This window comes from Phyllobates terribilis, unplaced genomic scaffold, assembly GCF_046119375.1.
Source record: "Phyllobates terribilis strain yellow unplaced genomic scaffold, ASM4611937v1 Scaffold_2__4_contigs__length_985480577, whole genome shotgun sequence".
In the NCBI taxonomy this organism is placed as follows: domain Eukaryota; kingdom Metazoa; phylum Chordata; class Amphibia; order Anura; family Dendrobatidae; genus Phyllobates; species Phyllobates terribilis.
The window spans coordinates 422,322,068-422,342,180 of NW_027362762.1; the positions used below are offsets into that span (position 1 = coordinate 422,322,068).

Here is a 20,113-nt window from a genome sequence, read left to right on the forward strand (position 1 = left end):
ACAAAGCCTTATATTTACTAATTTCTAGATCATTGCTACTAATTTGATTATATTAATTTTTACCAGAGATTTATACATACCTTACAACCCACCAACCATCAAGAAGCTTGTGGATGACTTCAGCAGTTTCTCCTTCTTTCATGGATAATTCATCTTCTAAATCTCCTGAATAATCTCTGGTCGAGACATGCAGTTCACCTGTATGCACACACGGTCCAATAAACATGAAAGTTCTGAAAAGTCCTGGTATAGTACATATATTATCATCTCCTACAAATGAGAATAACAATGACAAGCAACCACTAGCATTATCACATGTTAGTGTTAGGCTATGTTCACACATTGCTTTTTTCACCATTTTTTTTATGCTTTTTTTTATGCTAATTTCCTGCAGCGTTTTACAGTACCAGCAAAGTCTATGAGATTCCAGAAATCTCATGCACACTCCTTGGTTTTTGTTTCATTAGTATTTGGTGCTTTGCATGTTTTTTTGGAGAATAAAGCATGTCACTTATTTCAGTGTTTTTTTCAGCATTTTTCACCCATTGGAAGTAATTGGTTATGAAAAAACGCTTAAAAAACTAACCAAAAATGCTAGTGTCAGTTTTTTTCAGTGATTTTTGTGTCAAAACCTGATGAAATAGAATGAGATTTTTTGTTTTTTACTGAACTTTATGTATATGCATAAAGAGACAAAAGGACAGTGAAAAAACGCAGCAAAAAAATGCACCAAAAACGCAGCAAAAAAACAAGCAAAATCCTAAACAAAGCTTCCTGGCAAGAGATCAGGTTTTGGTGCAGAAAAAAAAGAAAAGAAAAAACGCAATGTGTGAACATAGCCTAACAGTAGATGCTTATACCTGTCAGCGCACTGTCATCTCATTGCAGAGTGCTAATAGGCTGACAGAATGAACGCTCTACCTCTTATCAGCTCCTGACTGCAATCATGTCTAGTTCCAGACGAAAGAACAAAATTTTGACTGTATATGACGCGCCCCCAGGGGCGTGGGGTACTCGGCAGCCGGGCCTCTGGTTGCTGGGGGATATCACGGTGGCTGGCCCGGCCCGTGACCCAGGGCGGTCAATCAAATGGGCGATGTTATATTATTTATAGAGGATTTGGAAAGTGTTCGTGACGCCACCTGTGGATTGCGGCTAAAGGATGCCGCCGCTGCGGAGCAGTCCTCTGGAGCTAGTATTACGGCAGCAGGGATGGTGTGGCTCTCCACAGGTAGAGCTAGCTCCAGGGCAGTGGTAGACGTGTAGGTTGCGCTGGGCGTTGTAGTGCCGGGAGGGAGAGATGGCGCAGATGAAATAAGGGACGGAGGCAGTGCGGTGCAGTCATCCGAGTTTTTACTCAGTTCTTATGACAGTTCCACTGGTGCACTGTACAGGTGTCAGCCTCCCACGTCACGCTGCGTTCACCAGGCAGGGGATCAGCACTTCCTCAGGCAGATTAGGAGTACCTGACATAACCCCACTTTCTTGTGTTCCTAGCTAGACCGTCTTCACGCTGGGTCTTTCTCCCTCCTGCCCTGCGCTTCCCACTCTCAATCCCGCTCGGGTGCTCTGAACTCCCTTCTGTCTTGTTGGAGTTCCCGGACCTGCTTGACCCTCACGGGGGTTAGAATGAGGCTTCAGCAACTGACGATATAAGCCAGAAGCCTCCGGTTTTCCCAGTCGAGACTTAGAGTAACATGGCTGGACCAGGGGCCGGTCCCCTTCTTGCGGCCTACGATCCCTCTGTCTTCTGACAGATGCGGGGCGTACGGGTGCCGTCCCGCACTAGCCGTACCCCCTAGGATCCCTTCTGTAGATCGGAGCCTACTCCTCTGCTCCCCATTTGGGCCTCTAGGACTGGGCCCTCCTTGTGGAGCAGAGCTCCTACAGAGACTCTGCTCCCTGACTGACTTCTCCCACTTACTCTTCTGCCACCCTAATATGGCTTCCCTTTATATATCTCACTTTATAGTGCTCCCCTAAACTGCTTCCTCCACCCACACCCACTACTGATTCCCCCTACCTTTGGGTTCCCCCCACTCCAGCCAGGGACAGGGCTCAGCAGCTGCACACATGCATGTTTCCCTTCCAGCCGGCCTGGAGCAGTGTAGTGTTGTATGCAGGTGTTGGGGTTCCGGGCAGCACTCCCTCCTTACCTGAGAGAAGGAGACACCACACCTCTGGGTGAGGTGCAGTACCTCTGTGGCGACCGAACCCTCAGGGGCGCCACATATAGAGCCAGAACAAACAATAATAGTGTCTGAAAGGGAGTTATCTCCATGCCATCACTGAGTTATACTATGTTGTGTCACAGGAATGACCCGTGAACTGTGACATCCTACTACACTACATTTTCAGCTTTTCACAAAATCAAGTTTAGAATTAATTTTTAAAGCTAGAGTGGCCTAAATGCTTAAAGTGATAGAAGTAGTCCCATTTTTGTTATATAGTGCAGCATAGGCTATTATTAGTGAATATTGTATTTGTTTTGTTTATGTCTTGTGTATTATCTGTTTTAGCTGAAGTTAAATTTCTGAGTTGTCTGATATCTTGATTCCTTCTTCCTCTATGATATGGTTCCCCTAATGCAGACTACATTTCCCAAGATGCCTCTGTCTTTGTAGTGGAGTCTCATCACATTTCTGTTGCTTATATCCAATGGCAGCCAGTGCCAGATCAGTGACATAGAGCTTCTACCCCGTGATATTTAATGCATAGTCTTAGTGTATACTATGTGATGTTGTGTCATTATGATCTGCCTGTGCACGGTGTCCATGGGATGACATTCATAGGAGATTATGATTTCTGCTATACATAGCAGTGTTTCAGCACTGCTATTATAACACAATCGATCAGATGATTGCAGCTTCAAGTCTCTTAAGGAGACTATTAAATAAAGTAAAAAGTTAAAAAAAAGTTTCAAAATATGAAAAAAAAACCCACAAAAGTTCAAATCACCCCAAATTTTGCCCCATTAAAAATAAAACAATTACAAAAATACACGTTTGGTATCGCCTCATTCAGAAATATCTGAGCTATCAAAATTTTAAATAAATCGGATCGATAAACAGCGTAAAGAGAAAAAAATCGAAACCCCAGAATTGCGTTTTTTTGACCGCTGCTACATTACAATAAAATGCAATAAGAGCCAATTAAAACATCATATCTACCTCAAAAGGGTATCAATAAAAACATCAGCTAAAAAAATGAGTCCTCACCCAGCTCCATATGCCGAAAAATGAAAACGTTGCGAGTCTCGGAAAATGGCGACAAAAGCAAAAAAATTTTTCTAGCAAATTTCCGAATTTTTTTTCACCACTTAAATAAAAAAAACAACTTTACATCTTTAGTATCTGTGTACTCCTACTTACCTGGAGGATCATATTGCCAGGTCAGTGTTACCATATAGTGAACATGATAAATAAACAGCTCAAAAAACAATTGCGGAATTGCACTTTTTTTTGCAATTTCGCCGCATTTGGATTTTTTTCCCCCATTTTCCAGTACACTATATGGTAAAATTAATGGTGTCATTCAAAAGTACAACTTGTACCGCAAAAAACAAGCCTCATATGACTATGTTGACTGAAAAATAAAAAAGTTATGGTTCTTGTAAGAAGGGGAAGGAAAAATGGAAAATGGCTCGGGGTGAAGGGGTTAAAATGCACGTAGCTTTTTTTCTAGTTTATGCCATTGTTTATAAAATGCTGTATCACCTTCATAGTTCGGCTCTTGTTCTTCAGACTCATCAGGGCCATCAAGTGGTTCAAGATAAGCAGCTGGAACCCATCCTCGCTTGTTCTTCATTTGACAGAACCACCAACCTGTTATAGAGGAAATATTAAATATATTATCAGTTTGGTAAAATCATGATATTACATATTGTGTTCTATTCTGTTAGATCTATTTGGTATATACTGTTATTTACAAGATACATATCCTTATTCTGTCACAAAAATTACTAAACGCTTAATGAGTAATATACTTTGCACTAGGTCAGGAACTCATGTGGACCTGTGTGTTACGGGCGCAGAGATCATGTTACTCCATTTCTCCCCAAGCTCATTTGCGTTTGGCATTGGCATCATCTAGTAATGTGATTATTAATCTTTATTATGCAGGATATGTCACTTTATATCCCGTTCTTGTGCAAAATTGTATTGGCTATTATCAGAGGAACCCTACTTCCCCAATTATTAATTTATTACATTATTAAATTACCATTCTCCTTTTTCTCCACCACATCGACAACGTCATCTGCATTTACAGACAGCTCAGTCTTGGAGTTCTTTTCATAGTCTGCAATGGCTCGATATGTTTGCAGAATAATAGGACCAGTTATGTCTGCGGCAATAATACAAATTGTGTTATTAATTCTAAAACAAAAAATATACATTTTTTATGATTTCTGTGAAATAATGTCACAGAGAATGCAGTTTTTTAAGTATCTCTTTACGTGTTTTTATGTATTTTTTTAACTCTTTTTTTTGTTTTTATTAATATTGTGACTCGTATGTCCAGTGTTGCTGGACTTCTTGTCTTCTGACAAAAGTTAATACATAAAAGCAAAAGACTCACACAGGAAATTGGGCGGTACTGTTGATGAGGCAACTGCAAAATATTGGAACCTCGCCTGTATAGGAATTGCTATACGGTTATTGCAGGCCAAGCTTTCATCATTGTATTGTTCCCTAAGCAAATGTGTCATCTCTGTAATGCTAGGTTCCCATGATGAGTTTTTGGTGAGTTTTTTTATGCTGTGTACTTTCGAAAAAATGCAAGTGACCTATTTAACTTAATGGGTGCAGAAATGGGGCAGAAAATCTGCATCAAAAACTCACAAACAGGGACCGTAGTAACTTTCAGAACTTGCCAGGAAATGAAAACTCCAAGAACGCTGGAGGTGTACAGTTGTACCAAAGTCCATGACAAATAATAAGCTGTTTACTTCCCTTTTATACTGTAAGGCTGTGTGCCCACGATGCGTTTTCTAAGCGTTTCCGCAGCGGCAAAAACGCTTAAAAAATGCATGGTAGAAGGCCTGCCATGTTCCCCAATGATAATCTGCATGTGCTGTGCACATGCTGCGGAAATTTCCGCTGCGGATTATCATTGTGAAAAAAAACGCAGCACTACCAATTATTTTGCGGAAGTGCTGCGTTTTCGCCGCCATTGACTTGCATTAGATCGCATGGATTACGCATCACTGTATATGTAGATGCGCAATCCACGCATTCCAATGTGCGGATGGTACCCAGGTCTAGAGGACAGGAGACTCTCCTCCGGACCCGGGTACCATAAAGATTGTGAAAAAAAGAATAAAATAAATATGATACTTACCTTCTGGCAGCCCCTGGTGCGCTCCTCCTCTCATGCCGGCAAATCGCGATGGACTGAAGGACCTGTGCTGATGTCATAGTCATGTGACGGGTCACGCGACGCTGACGTCGGCAGGTCCTTCAGTGCAGTGTACCGCGATCTGCCGGCAGTCAGCACCGAGTGAAGCAAGACTCCGGGGGCCATCGGAAGGTAAGTATAGATTTATTTTTAATTTTTAGACATTCTCTCAGGTCACACTATATAAATCCATGGCTTTTGCATGGATTTATATAGTGTGACCAAGTTGTCAAGCACTTTCCAAGTGATGCTAAAATCGCTTGGAAAGCGCTTGTCAACCCGTTTTTTCTGCCAGAGGAGATGCAGAAACGCTCAGGAAAAATCCGGAGCATTTTTGCATTGTGGGCACATAGCCTTAGAAAAACACCAACCAAATCTTTAGCATAACCCATAGGATTTATGCAACACCGGACATAAAAGACAGTCTATGTATAAAATATGATATAAAGCCATGGAGTGAAAAAAGATATGTTGTTTGTCTCATTTTTCCATAATGTTGAAGTAGTATTATATTTCCTACCAGACACATTTTTCTTGGTGTCATCTGTCTTCAACAAGAAGGTTTCAGGCTTACGACCACTGACAATAAAGCAAATATAAACATATACTGAAAATATAGATACAAATTGAGATATATATACATATACAGTACAGACCAAAAGTTTGGATATACCTTCTCATTTAAAGATTTTTCTGTATTTTCATGACTATGAAAATTGTACATTCACACTGAAGGCATCAAAACTATGAATTAACACATGTGGAATTATATACTTAACAAAAAAGTGTGAAACAACTGAAAATATGTCTTATATTCTAGGTTCTTCAAAGTAGCCACCTTTTGCTTTGATGACTGCTTTGCACACTCTTGGCATTCTCTTGATGAGCTTCAACAGGTAGTAACCGGAAATGGTCTTCCAACAATCTTGAAGGAGTTCCCAGAGATGCTTAGCACTTGTTGGCCCTTTTGCCTTCACTGTGCGGTCCAGCTCACCCCAAACCATCTCGATTGGGTTCAGGTCTGGTGACTGTGGAGGCCAGGTCATCTGGCGTAGCACCCCATCACTCTCCATCTTGGTCAAATAGCCCTTACACAGCCTGGAGGTGTGTTTGGGGTCATTGTCCTGTTGAAAAATAAATGATTGTCCAACTAAACGCAAACCGGATGGAATAGCATGCCGCTGCAAGATGCTGTGGTAGCCATGCTGGTTCAGTATGCCTTCAATTTTGAATAAATCCCCAACAATGTCACCCGCAAAGCACCCCCACACCATCACACCTCCTCCTCAATGCTTCACGGTGAGAACCAGGCATGTAGAGTCCATCCATTCACCTTTTCTGCGTCGCACAAAGACACGGTGGTCGGAACCAAAGATCTCAAATTTGGACTCATCAGACCAAAGCACAGATTTCCACTGGTCTAATGCCCATTCCTTGTGTTCTTTAGCCCAAACAAGTCTCTTCTGCTTGTTGTCTGTCCTTAGCAGTGGTTTCCTAGCTGCTATTTTACCATGAAGGCCTGCTGCACAAAGTCTCCTCTTAACAGTTGTTGAAGAGATGTGTCTGCTGCTAGAACTCTGTGTGGCATTGACCTGGTCTCTAATCTGAGCTGCTGTTAACCTGCGATTTCTGAGGCTGGTGACTCGGATGAACTTATCCTCAGAAGCAGAGGTGACTCTTGGTCTTCCTTTCCTGGGGCGGTCCTCATGTGAGACAGTTTCTTTGTAGTGCTTGATGGTTTTTGCAACTGCACTTTGGGACACTTTCAAAGTTTTCCCAATTTTTCGGACTGACTGACATTCATTTCTTAAAGCAATGATGGCCATTCGTTTTTCTTTACTTACCTGCTTTTTTCTTGCCATAATACCAATTCTAACAGTCTATTCAGTAGGACTATCAACTGTGTATCCACCTGACTTCTTCACAACACAACTGATGGTCCCAACCCCATTTATAAGGCAAGAAATCCCACTTATTAAACTTGACAGGGCACACCTGTGAAGTGAAAACCATTTCCGGTGACTACCTCTTGAAGCTCATCAAGAGAATGCCAAGAGTGTGCAAAGCAGTCATCAAAGCAAAAGGTGGCTACTTTGAAGAACCTAGAATATAAGACATATTTTCAGTTGTTTCACACTTTTTTGTTAAGTATATAATTCCACATGTGTTAATTCATAGTTTTGATGCCTTCAGTGTGAATGTACAATTTTCATAGTCATGAAAATACAGAAAAATCTTTAAATGAGGTGTGTCCAAACCTTTGGTCTGTACTGTGTATATATATATATATATATATATATATATATATATATATATATATTAACAAAAATAGGAAACAGCACAAAAAGTATGTTGGTGCAAAAAAGCCCCCCAGGTACATTCCAGTCCTTTAAGTATCCATGCAAAAATATGGAGGCAGCACACAGAATAGAATGAAGTGATAAGATTTAATAGCCCATATGGCAATGTTTCGGTCCAAGATTGTGGATCTTTCTCAAGCCCTCGAGGCTGTATAAAATATATAAACTGCCTCTCTTTACACTGAATATTAGGCTATGTTTACACGCAGCATTTTTGTTTCTAGTGTGGATTACATGTGTGATTTGTCTACAGTACATGAAGTTTTAGTCACCAAAAATGCAGCAAAAACCGCTGAAAGATTTATCATGCTGCAGAATTAAAAAACGCTGCAGTTCTCAAATTCAGTCAGAAAAAAAAAACATGCATAAGATTTCTGAAATCTCAAAGCTGTTTCTGGGACTGTAAAACGGAGCTTCTTTTCTGCAGAAAAAAACCCTGCAAAAACGAGGTGTGTGAACATCACCTTATTATGCTTTAATTCATATAGTAAATAAAATACCAGCTTTTTATAGAAAAGGGAAATTAATGAGATACATGGTACTTGTTGTAAACAGTAAATAAATATTGGTTTTGGAAGCTAACAAACATGTAAGAAACCTTAGTGTAGAAATGATACGTACTTGGTGCTTGCTGTGGGGTTCACATCATCAGGTCTGACCTTGAAAAAGGTGAGGATATGAGGGCAACGAGATATTTTAGGTGGTAGATTGAGTAGAGATGAGCAATAATCTGCCAGGGTAACTTGTCGGTTCTCTGTGGATCTCAGGCCATCAAACCATTTTGGTGCTGACAATAAACATTTTGATCAAATGTTAGATGTAATGGTCCAGTTAATACTCCCCAACATTAGTTAGTTATACTAAGAACTAGGCCACGTGCACACGTTGAGTATTTGGTGAGTTTTTTACCTCAGTATTTGTAGCCAAAACCAGGAGTGGGTGATAAATACGGAAGTGATGACGTGTTTCTATTATACTTTTCCTCTGACTGGTTTTGGCTACAAATACTGAGGTAAAAGACTCAACAAAATATTAATGTGTGCACGTGGCCTCAGACTTACTGGGCACAAGAGAAGTAACAGCCTGTTATATTGTTGTCTGTTACTGGTTTACTTTAACACTCTGGAAACTCCTTTTAACTCTCTGACAAACAAAGTTATAGAGATAAAAATATGACAGATGGTTTAGGTAAATGTTTCAGTTCTCGTTTTTGCGCTTACTATGTAAATGTGTCTAGAGTTAGAATACAGGGTTATGGTAAATGGAGGAACCAGGATGTGTGAAAGTATTACACAAAGTAAAGGCATTTTCCCATCCTAATAAGGGATGGCATCACTTTATGGTTAGTGGGATCTCTGATTTAATACTGTGACGCGCCCCTGGGCCTGTGTCGCGCTGCGGTGCGCACGCGGGGGCTTACCCGGAGCCGGATCCGTGGAGGGTTGTAGTCTCGTAGCGGTGACCCGGTCCGTGCCCAGGGAGTCAAACTGGACGGCAGTCTACTAGTAGTAAATAGTTGATGACTACGCCACCCGTTGAGTGCAGCCAGGGAGCTGCTGCTGCGGGGCAGACCGCTGAGGCCGATGGTAGGATTATGCAGCGTGATAGTATAACCCCCAACGGGAGGGGTATGGTCTCAGGGCAGCCGACGTGGATGATGGGGGTAGCAGGAACCACTCAGAGACGGTACGGTGTAGTTCAGGGTCTTTACTGGTAACAACGATAGACCCTCCCGGAGTACTTGCTAGCGAACGGGGCCTGGTCAGTCCTTGAGCAGATGGGATCTCCCCTGGCCAGGCGTAGTTGTAGGCCTCCCAATCTGACTGTACTCTTCTGGCTACCTTGCTAGAAGCTGATGTAAGTAGCCCACGTCCCTGAGTGTACCGTGTGGTGCTCACCCGTATGGCCGGTGACTCGGGGCCTTCTAATGGCTTCCGCTCCACGATGGCGGTGCTGGTCCCACGCGTGTGACCGTGCCTTCGGGCTTCTGGGCCAGAGGACCTGAAATCCCCTGCCTGACGGATTCTGCTGCTGGGTAGGAGTTAGTCCCCACAGCCTCGGACTCCGGGTCCGGAAAGAAGTCTTCTTAGTCAGGGCGAGCTCTGCAGCTGCCAGCCCCTGACTCCTTGTAACTCTGCTGTTTCCTATGCTGCTTCTTGTCTCTACTCCACTTGTCTGACTCACCCTGCCTCAGCCCCGGGTTTATACAGGGGAAGTTCTTCCCCTCCCAAGACTGGGCAGGAGGTGTGGCATGCACAGGATCCCTGACCAAAGGACCTCCCACCTGCTCTCAGACATAACATTACATTACTGTGGAAAACCAGACCCCTGGGGTGCCACATTCCCCCCTAGTGAAATTTAGTACTCCGGGACTAAACACATTTAGAAAAACATAACAAGGCAAAAACATTAATAATACAATAAGAAAACATATAAAGATGGTTACGGCGTGTCCGCAACCGGGTGCAGTCTCTGAAGAGAGCAAGGTGTCCATTTCACCAACACAGGGAGACGTAACCAGGTAGGGGTCTGTCCTACCCCGAGTCCTTAACAGTCTCTAGTCCATCCTGGGTTACGCTCCAACTATGTACAAGGATTCCCGGTAAATCCACCAAGGATTCCTAAAAATAACTAGAAACACAAAATTATACACAAGCAACAAGACACAGAAAAACATAAATAAAACAATTTATACACTTTAAATTCTCCAGCGTGCGGGTAACTGGCCTCTAGTGGCCCGAGTGGACCTACGGAGCTGACTGTCTGGCCCTGAACTACAGGGTGTAGGAGCTGTCAAGGGTAAACTGGGCAGCTGTCTACCGGCTCTTTGTCTCACTAGGGGTACGGCAGGCTCACTATAAGCAGAGGGTTGATTCTCCTGTTCTGCTTGTGTGGAGTCTTCTGCCTCCTGGACCGGCTGTTCTTCCAGCTCTACCCGTTGCTCCGTAGGTTCTTGGGATGATGGTTGGAGGAAGGTGAGTACGGGTACCACAACTGCACCATTGACTTGAGTCCAAGACTGAGGGAAGTCCCCGAGCACGGTACTAACCATATCTTCCCTTTCTTCCACGGGTCGATGGTCTTCTTGTTCCTCTTCAGGGTTCCTCAGTTGTTCGGGACACTTCTTCAGGTGGTCCCGGGATACAATGGCTGTGGTTTCCCCTCCGTCTTTACTGATGGTACAGACCTTCGGGTTCTCGTGGCTTGAGGGCAGTACGGTGTACGGGTCCTTCTCCCACTGGTCGTCCAACTTGTGGAGCCGTCTCTTCCTCTTCAAGACCTGCTCTCCGGGTACCAGGGGAACAGCGGGAGCATACTGGTTGTAAGTTTTCTCTTGTCTTTCCCTAGCCTGACAGAGACTTCGCTCCACGCTCTCCTGTACTCTCCGGTACTGCTGCTGCCTCTCTGTGTCCCAGTCTGTTTCTGGTGAAGTGTCCTCGGGGGTCAGGACTCCCATTTCCAGGTCAACAGGTAACTTACCAGGTCTTGCCCTCATTAGGTAAGCCGGGGTACAGTTGGTGGAACCTACCGGGATGTGGTTGTATAGGTCCACCAGATCGGGCAACTTTTCAGGCCACAGACTGCGTTCTTCCAGGGGCAACGTTTTTAGAAGATCCATTACCACCTGGTTCATTTTTTCACAAAGTCCATTAGTCTGCGGATGGTAGGGTGTCGTCCTTATCTTCCGGCAGCCATACAGATTGCAGAATTCCTGAAAGACCTCCGCTTCAAAGGCAGGTCCCTGGTCCGTCAGCACTTGGTCCGGGTACCCGTGTGGACGGCAGAAGTGCTGCTGGAAGGCTCTAGCTGCTGTTTGAGCCGTTAAGTCCTTGACGGGGACGACAACCAAGAACCGGGAGTAATGATCCACGATGGTTAACGCGTAGACGTAGCCACTTCTGCTTGGGGTCAGTTTTACATGATCCAAGGCTACCAGTTCCAACGGTTGCCGGGTGACGATGGACTGCAGGGGAGTCTTCTGGCTGGCTCGGTCCTTCCTTCTCAGGTTGCACGGGCCACAATCTCTGCACCACTTCTCGATGGTTCCCCTCATGCCTACCCAGTGGAACCGCTCGCGCAGCAGGAACTCCAGCTTTTTCCACCCAAAGTGTCCAGCTCCGTCGTGGTATGCCTCCATCACCATGGCTGCGTCTCTTCGTGGCACCACTACTTGCCAGAGTAATTCATGCGTCCGGGAGTTAACCATTCTGCGGCACAACTTCCCTTTGTAAAGGAACAGTCGACTCTTCTCTGCCCACAGTTGTTTGGCTTCCTCCGGAGCGTCTGGTTCAAGGCGAGCCTCCGGCCGAGTCAGCATCTCCTTCACCAGTCGGACGGCAGGGTCGCTGTCTTGCGTTTCCGCCCAGTTGTAGTGGGGTAAGGGGTTCAACGTAGCAGCCTGCTTACTCCTTACCCGGTGGGAATACTGAATAGTCCCATGACGGTGGAACGCAGGGAGTTCAACTTCTTCCAGTCCCTCCGGATCTTCTCCTCCGTCCGGCAGGTTGGGCATCCTGGACAGGGCGTCCGCGTTGGTATTGGAGCGTCCTGCCCGGTATTTAATTGTGAACTCGTAGTTGGACAGACGGGCCATCCACCTCTGCTCCAGGGCACCGAGTCTTGCCGTGTCCAGGTGTGTCAGCGGGTTGTTATCCGTGTACACGGTGAACCGGGAAGAAGCGAGGTAATGCTTAAAGCGCTCAGTGATTGCCCATACTACGGCCAGGAACTCTAACTTAAATGAGCTGTAATTCTCGGGGTTCCTTTCGGTGGGTCGCAGTTTTCGGCTGGCGTAGGCGATTACTCGTTCCTTCCCCTGCTGGATCTGGGACAGTACGGCTCCTAGCCCGATGTTACTGGCGTCGGTGTAGAGGATAAAGGGCTGGCTATAATCCGGGTACGCCAGGATTTCGTCCCCCGTGAGGGCCATCTTCAGCTGGCGGAAGGACTCTTCTTCCAGCTCTTCCCATTTGAAGGGCGGCTTCTGGTTCTTGGCCTTCCGGGACTGGCCTATCAGGAGGTCCTGCATAGGTGCTGCCTTTTTGGTGAAACCGGGAATAAACCTTCGGTAGTAGCCTACCAACCCGAGGAACTGCCGCACTTCCTTTACGCTGGAGGGGCTTGGCCATTCCTTAATTGCGGTGATTTTATCAGGGTCGGGAGCCACTCCGTCAGCGCTCACTACGTGTCCCAGGTACTGCACCTTTGGTTTCAGGAGGTGACACTTGGAGGGTTTCACCTTTAGGCCGTAACTCGCCAGAGCCTCGAACACTTCCGCCAGGTGTTTCAGGTGGTCCTCATACGTCTTGGAATATACGATGACATCGTCCAGGTACAACAGGACCGTCTCGAAGTTTCTGTGGCCCAGACAACACTCCATTAGGCGTTGGAAGGTTCCTGGTGCGTTGCAGAGTCCGAACGGCATGCAGGTGAACTCGCTAAGTCCCATCGGGGTGGTGAATGCGGTCTTCTCCCGGTCCGCCTCTGCTACAGGAACCTGCCAGTACCCGCTAGTGAGATCCAAGGTAGAGAAGAAGTTAGCAGATCTTAAAGCAGCCAATGACTCCTCTATCCTTGGTAAGGGGTACGCATCCTTGTGTGTGATACGGTTGATTTTCCGGTAATCTACACACATCCTCATGGTGTTGTCTTTCTTTTTGACTAAAACTAATGGGGCTGCCCAGGGGCTACAACTATCCCGGATTACCCCAGCCTCCTTCATGTCTCTAAGCATCCCCTTGGCGTGTTGGTAATGTGCAGGGGGTACGGGTCGATACCTCTCTTTTATGGGAGGATGATCTCCCGTGGGGATGCGATGTTCTACCCCCTTGACTCGCCCGAAGTCTAACGGGTGTTTACTAAACACTCTCTCATACTCTTGAACCACCCGATAGACTCCTTGTTTCTGATGTGAGGGAGTGGAGTCAGTACCCAGATGTAGTTGCTGACACCAGTCCTCCATGTCTTTCTTAGAGCCGTTACCTTCCTCCGGGTGAGATGGAGGCAAGGGTTCCACAGATTGTATAGAATTTTGATTAGTGATATATAATTTGGCTAGCGTGGCATACCGGGGCAGGTACACTTCCCTCTCCCCGATATTTATTATGCGAACGGGCACCCTCCCATGGCGTACATTGACGACCCCCCGTGCTGTCAAAATGGTGGGCCTACTGTCTGAGTAAACTGGTTCTTCCATTGCCTGGTAATCTCTACCTCTCAGACCAATAGCTGCCCGGCACCAAATCATCATTTCACTTTTTGGGGGCATGGCAATAGGAAAAGGGTCACACATTCTTACGCTACCAATCTCACCGCCGGAGAGTTCCACTTGTTGCCGTTGCATCAGTGCCCGGATCTCTTTCTGGAGCACCCGCTGCTCGCCGGAGCTGGCATTCTTGGCAACCTGCTGTAAAAGGAAAATCACCTCTGCAAGACCATTTTCAATTACATTAGTTCCTAGAGTTATTTTTGGGTGACTCTCATGTTTATCAATATCTACAATGATCAGTCCCTGTGCGGCCAGTTCGACTCTACCAATTTTGATGGTCACCTCTTTAAATCCGATCTGTGGCACGGGCTGACCATTGCTGGCGATGATACTCAAGTCGTCGTCGGGGTAGCGGGTAATATCCGAGTCATTCCAGTACTGCTTGAAGAGCACGTACGGGATGGTGGTGACCTGTGACCCGGTGTCCAGTAGGGCACTCATGGGAATGCCATCCAGTACCACAGGCAAGACTGGACGTCCTCCCACATATCTGTCGCGCCAGTTCGATGGGCCTGGTGATCTTTTTCCTGGGGGTTGGCCCTCTACCCCAGGTTGTGCCCGTTTAAAGAACAGTACCTTGCCATATGTCCGGGTTGATTGCAGCGGCGGCAGATGGGTCGTCCGTCCTCACTGTATCGGTCACTGGGTCTTCCTCTGGCCGGTGGGGTCCTCCTTGGTCGACGCCACGGGATGTCCTCCGGTCCGGATGCCAGCTGGATCTTCCCTGGGGTGGAAACCTGTAAAGACTGCACAGTTCGGGTTAGCGCAGCAACGCTCTTAGCTAGCTCTTGGACCTGATGGTGTAGGTCTGGAGCCGGGTCATTGTCCAAAGCCTGCGCATCAGCTCCCACAGGCCCTGCTGACAAGGGCGCCGCCTCCTGGTAGTAAGTGGTAGTGGGGCGTCTGTGGGTCACAACGCCACCTGGTGCCGGTTCTCGGAGCACCCGGATGGCTCTGTCCTTGAACTGTGCAAAGTCCAGATGGGGATCCTGTAAGGCCATTGCCCGCAACTGGGTTCGGTGGGCATTGCAATATAAACCCTCTATAAATTGTTCAGTCAACAGCCTGTCCTCGTTTCCCACCCCATCAGGGTCGGTCTGCTTTATGGCCCTCAGGGCCTCTTGTAGGTTTAGTGCATAGTCCCTTATACTCTCATGCGCTCGCTGCTTGCACCCGTAGAATCTAAGCTTAATCTCGGCTGAGGTGCGGGTATCAAAGGTGTCCTTCAGCCGGGTTAGTATCCCTGCGACAGTCTTCCTCCCAGGTGGCCAGGATTTTACTTCCCTTTTGGCTGCCCCTGTTAGTTGGGCCACCAGGATGCTCACTTTTTGCTCTTCTGTGAGGGGGTACACCTGGAAGAGGCTATCCAGCTTTTCTCTAAAGTCATGCAGGGTATGTGACTCCCCTGAGTACTGGGGTAGCCAAGCTGCTCCCGGGATATAGGGCATGGTGAAGGGCATAACTGCAGCAGCGGTAGCGCTGGCAGGGGTTGAGGCAGTGAAGCTCTCCTCCGTATCCGACATCTTCCTCCCCCCTAGTGGACCGTGGCCTACCTTGCGATGATCCTCTTCCGTAGGCCGCGGCTCCGCAGTGGATCGTCAGGGTTGAGGACCTTCCGTCGCGCTCCTGTGACGTCGGCGTCTGCTGGGCTCCTTTCAGGACCTTACGCAACGTCCGGACGTGAGGCGGGGCTTCAGTTCTCGCGCGCTTTCGGAGTCCACGCCCCTCTTCTTCCCGCGCGGCGTCCTCAAGATGGCGTCCAATGGCGGGAAAACTCCACGGATGGCGGGAAGAAGGTCGAAGATGGCGCCGGATGGCGGGAAAACTTCGCGGATGGCGGGAAGAAGGTAGAAAATGGCGCCGGATGGCGGGAAACCTCCACGGATAGCGGGAATCTTCACCACTGGTAAGTTTGAACAGTCTTTGCTTTTCAGGCACGCAGTACCCGGTGGTTGCGGGCACGAAATCCTGCCGACTACGCCAAAATTGACGCGCCCCTGGGCCTGTGTCGCGCTGCGGTGCGCACGCGGGGGCTTACCCGGAGCCGGATCCGTGGAGGGTTGTAGTCTCGTGGCGGTGACCCGGTCCGTGCCCAGGGAGTCAAACTGGACGGCAGTCTACTAGTAGTAAATAGTTGATGACTACGCCACCCGTTGAGTGCAGCCAGGGAGCTGCTGCTGCGGGGCAGACCGCTGAGGCCGATGGTAGGATTATGCAGCGTGATAGTATAACCCCCAACGGGAGGGGTATGGTCTCAGGGCAGCCGACGTGGATGATGGGGGTAGCAGGAACCACTCAGAGACGGTACGGTGTAGTTCAGGGTCTTTACTGGTAACAACGATAGACCCTCCCGGAGTACTTGCTAGCGAACGGGGCCTGGTCAGTCCTTGAGCAGATGGGATCTCCCCTGGCCAGGCGTAGTTGTAGGCCTCCCAAACTGACTGTACTCTTCTGGCTACCTTGCTAGAAGCTGATGTAAGTAGCCCACGTCCCTGAGTGTACCGTGTGGTGCTCACCCGTATGGCCGGTGACTCGGGGCCTTCTAATGGCTTCCGCTCCACGATGGCGGTGCTGGTCCCACGCGTGTGACCGTGCCTTCGGGCTTCTGGGCCAGAGGACCTGAAATCCCCTGCCTGACGGATTCTGCTGCTGGGTAGGAGTTAGTCCCCACAGCCTCGGACTCCGGGTCCGGAAAGAAGTCTTCTTAGTCAGGGCGAGCTCTGCAGCTGCCAGCCCCTGACTCCTTGTAACTCTGCTGTTTCCTATGCTGCTTCTTGTCTCTACTCCACTTGTCTGACTCACCCTGCCTCAGCCCCGGGTTTATACAGGGGAAGTTCTTCCCCTCCCAAGACTGGGCAGGAGGTGTGGCATGCACAGGATCCCTGACCAAAGGACCTCCCACCTGCTCTCAGACATAACATTACATTACTGTGGAAAACCAGACCCCTGGGGTGCCACACTGCATATCCTTTGAAAGGGAACCTCTCATGTTGAAAATGGTATCTAATCTGCCAGGAGGATGTTAGAGAGCAGGAAAAGCTGATCAGATTGATATATATTTTTGAGGGAAAATTTTCAGTAAAACTTGCATTTTATTCATTGAAATCCCTTGTATTTGTATGCACATGAGTCCAGTGGGCGGTCCTACTCAGTGATTGACAGTCGTGCCTGCCTGCTGTGTATGCAAAGATGGTTGTCAGTCAGTCAGTAGGACCTCCACTGGACTCATGTACACAAACATCAGGGATTTCAATGAATAAAATACAGGTTATACTGAATATTTCCAGCTAATCTATATATTATTCTGCTGAGGTTTTCCTTCCTCATACTACGCTGTCCACAGATCAGACTGCATGTACAATGTGAGGGGTTCCTTTCAGGTGTTCCCACAGTCAGTATCAATCGGAAATCCCCAAAAAACTTGACTAGCCGGCAAGGTTGCCAACTGTCAAATTCCTGGACAGTTCGTAACAATTGGGCACTTTTTGCCCTGTCCGTGAAAAAAAATTTAAGGCATCAGTGATTATTTTTAAGTTGAAAAACATTATGCAGATAATTTTCACTGTAATTATCATAATTTTACAGTTTACAGTGAATACAGCCAATGTCTTCATATCAGAATTATAGACTGTACACTTACATCACTTATATTCATTCTGATTTATTATAATTTTCCAGTGTCTGTGAATATATTGTCTGTCCATGACTTTTTGATAAGTTGTCCAGAAAAAAAAAGTCAAGTTTGCAACCTTGCTAGTCAGTTCTATAATTTTAGTCAACATATTATAACAATACTGAAATATCTTATTGTTAAACTTTGTGCTTTTCCATTTCTCTGTTACCACCACTAATAATGTATGAATAAATTGACAGATGGGTGTTATCACTTGGGCGTGTTTCCCTTCACTCTCGGACATTGTCCAACTAAGGCCACGTTCACACGTTCAGTATTTGGTCAGTATTTTATATCAGTATTTGTAATCCAAAACCAGGAGTGGAACAATCAGATGAAAAGTATAATAGAAACACGTCACCACTTCTGTATTTATCACCCACTCCTGATTTTGGCTTACTAATACTGATGTAAAAAACTCACCAAATACTGAACGTGTGCACACGGCCTTACAGTTTCAGACAAGTTAGGGACACACCCCCTTAAAAGGGGGAATTGTGCCACCCAGTAGTCAATTTATTCACAGATTTCTAAGAGGAGAAATAGAGAAAGAGTAGAAAACAGTGTTAAAAAACCCAATGATCTTAAATTGTATGAGGTGTATGAGATATTTTAGATGAGATATTTTAGAAGAGCCCACAATCAAATAATACCTTCTATAAATTACATGTCAATCCTAATGCTATCAGTGGGCATCTGCATATCCTCTATTGGCGTTATACGTAGTAATGATGAACATTTTCCTGGTTTTAACTGTATAAATATCTGTCTGCATTAGAGGAAGTGTTTGTGATCGTGTGGTTGCTATAAGATGTCATGAGATGAAAAAATAACATCCCACTCTTTTTTCATTTGTTTTCTTGTTATGTTGTTATGATATATAGATTTGAGAATAAGGAACGCAGATTTGGCACGCACATGCTTTGTTTTGTTTGTCAATGCTATCACGCCAATAAACTAGAGGCAACTGCTGTGATAAATAACTCCCATTCTTTTCAATCACTGGAATTTACTATTTCAGGAAAATTGATCACATTTTGCACAAGTCACATATGCTGATCACTTTTTCAATATGACATATATATACCTGGTAAGTGAGGAATTGTTCTGTGTTCTTTGTTAATTTCTCCAGATTCAATAGGAAACATTTCCTTCAATGCTTTCTAGAAATGCAAAAAAAAAAACTTGTTATATAAATTTTGGAAAATTATGGCTTATGTATGATTTTTCAGATGAGCAATATTTACATAGATTGTTATGGGCAGCATGGTGGCTCAGTGGTAAGCGCTGTTGCTTTGCAGCTCTGGGTTCCTGGGTTCAAGTCCCACCAAGACCAAAAGTTGTGTGTTCTCCCCATGTTTGTGTGGGTTCCCTCCAATGCGCCAAAAACATACTAATAGGAAATTTTGATTGTGAGTACCAACATGGACAGTAATGATAATGTCTGTAAAGTGCTGCAGAATATGATGGTGCTATATAAGTAAACATAATAAATAACAGAGTGGTCCAGAATGTATTCCCAATAGGTTTCTCTCTATTTGTGGTATTCTAACACAGGCGGATTAAGGCTGCACGTGCCTGACCTATAAAGGTGAGAAATAGGAATTGAAAGGACCTGCGGTGACGTCATTTAGTCAGCTGATGGTCACGCAACCGCTGACATCAGCGGTCAGGTGATGGTCGCATGACCATCAGCTGACTAAATGACGTCACTGCAGGTCCTGCCAGTACGTTGCGGGCCGCCGAGGAGAGAGGACGCCACTGGGAGGAGACCGGGGTTTGCCGGAGAGGTGTGTATGAATATTTTTTTTTAGTTTATAATTCTTTTTTAACTTGCAGGTACGATGGTACCCGGGTCAGATGAGAGTCTCCTCTTCTCCCAACCCAAGTACCATCCGCGCATTGAACCGCATAATATCCGCATGTGGACATGTATACATGCGGGTGTTATGCGGTTCAATGCAAGTCATTGAAATCGCGCCCAAATTGGGTGTGCTGCGGATTTTTCCGCAATGATAATACGCAGCGGAAATTTCCGCAGCATGTGCACAGCACATGAGGATTATCATTAGGAAGCATGGCAGACACCTTAACAAGCGATTTTAATGCATTTCCGCAGCGGAAATGCCGCCTCGGAAACGCATTACATCTGCATCGTGAGCATACAGCCTTAACCTGTTTTTTCATGAGAACCACTTTTTCAGCCCTTTATTAGCTCTCTCCTAACTTTTTTAAGATGTGTTGCAGGCATCAATTTCTAAATGAGTTAATTTTTTTTAATGAAATAGAAAAATGTCTAACCATCATCTCCTGATCTGTGTTTTATGTTTCTGTTCTGAATAAAATACCTAGAAGAGATTTCCATATCATTGCATTCTTGTTTTCTTTACATTTTACACAGCGTCCCAACTTTTT

General features: G+C 46.0%; 1 protein-coding gene across 1 annotated transcript in view; it reads right to left on the reverse strand.

The window, feature by feature from the left end:
- NCF1 (neutrophil cytosolic factor 1) overlaps positions 1-20,113 on the reverse strand; it is a 47,333-nt gene that overhangs the window by 21,676 nt on the left and 5,544 nt on the right. The window contains exons 3-8 of the mRNA XM_073670540.1: positions 18,786-18,861; positions 8,379-8,544; positions 5,918-5,976; positions 4,222-4,344; positions 3,717-3,824; positions 81-198 (exon numbers count right to left, since the gene is read on the reverse strand). Coding sequence (XP_073526641.1) covers positions 81-198; positions 3,717-3,824; positions 4,222-4,344; positions 5,918-5,976; positions 8,379-8,544; positions 18,786-18,861 — 650 coding nt within the window. The remainder of the gene's footprint in view (positions 1-80; positions 199-3,716; positions 3,825-4,221; positions 4,345-5,917; positions 5,977-8,378; positions 8,545-18,785; positions 18,862-20,113) is intronic.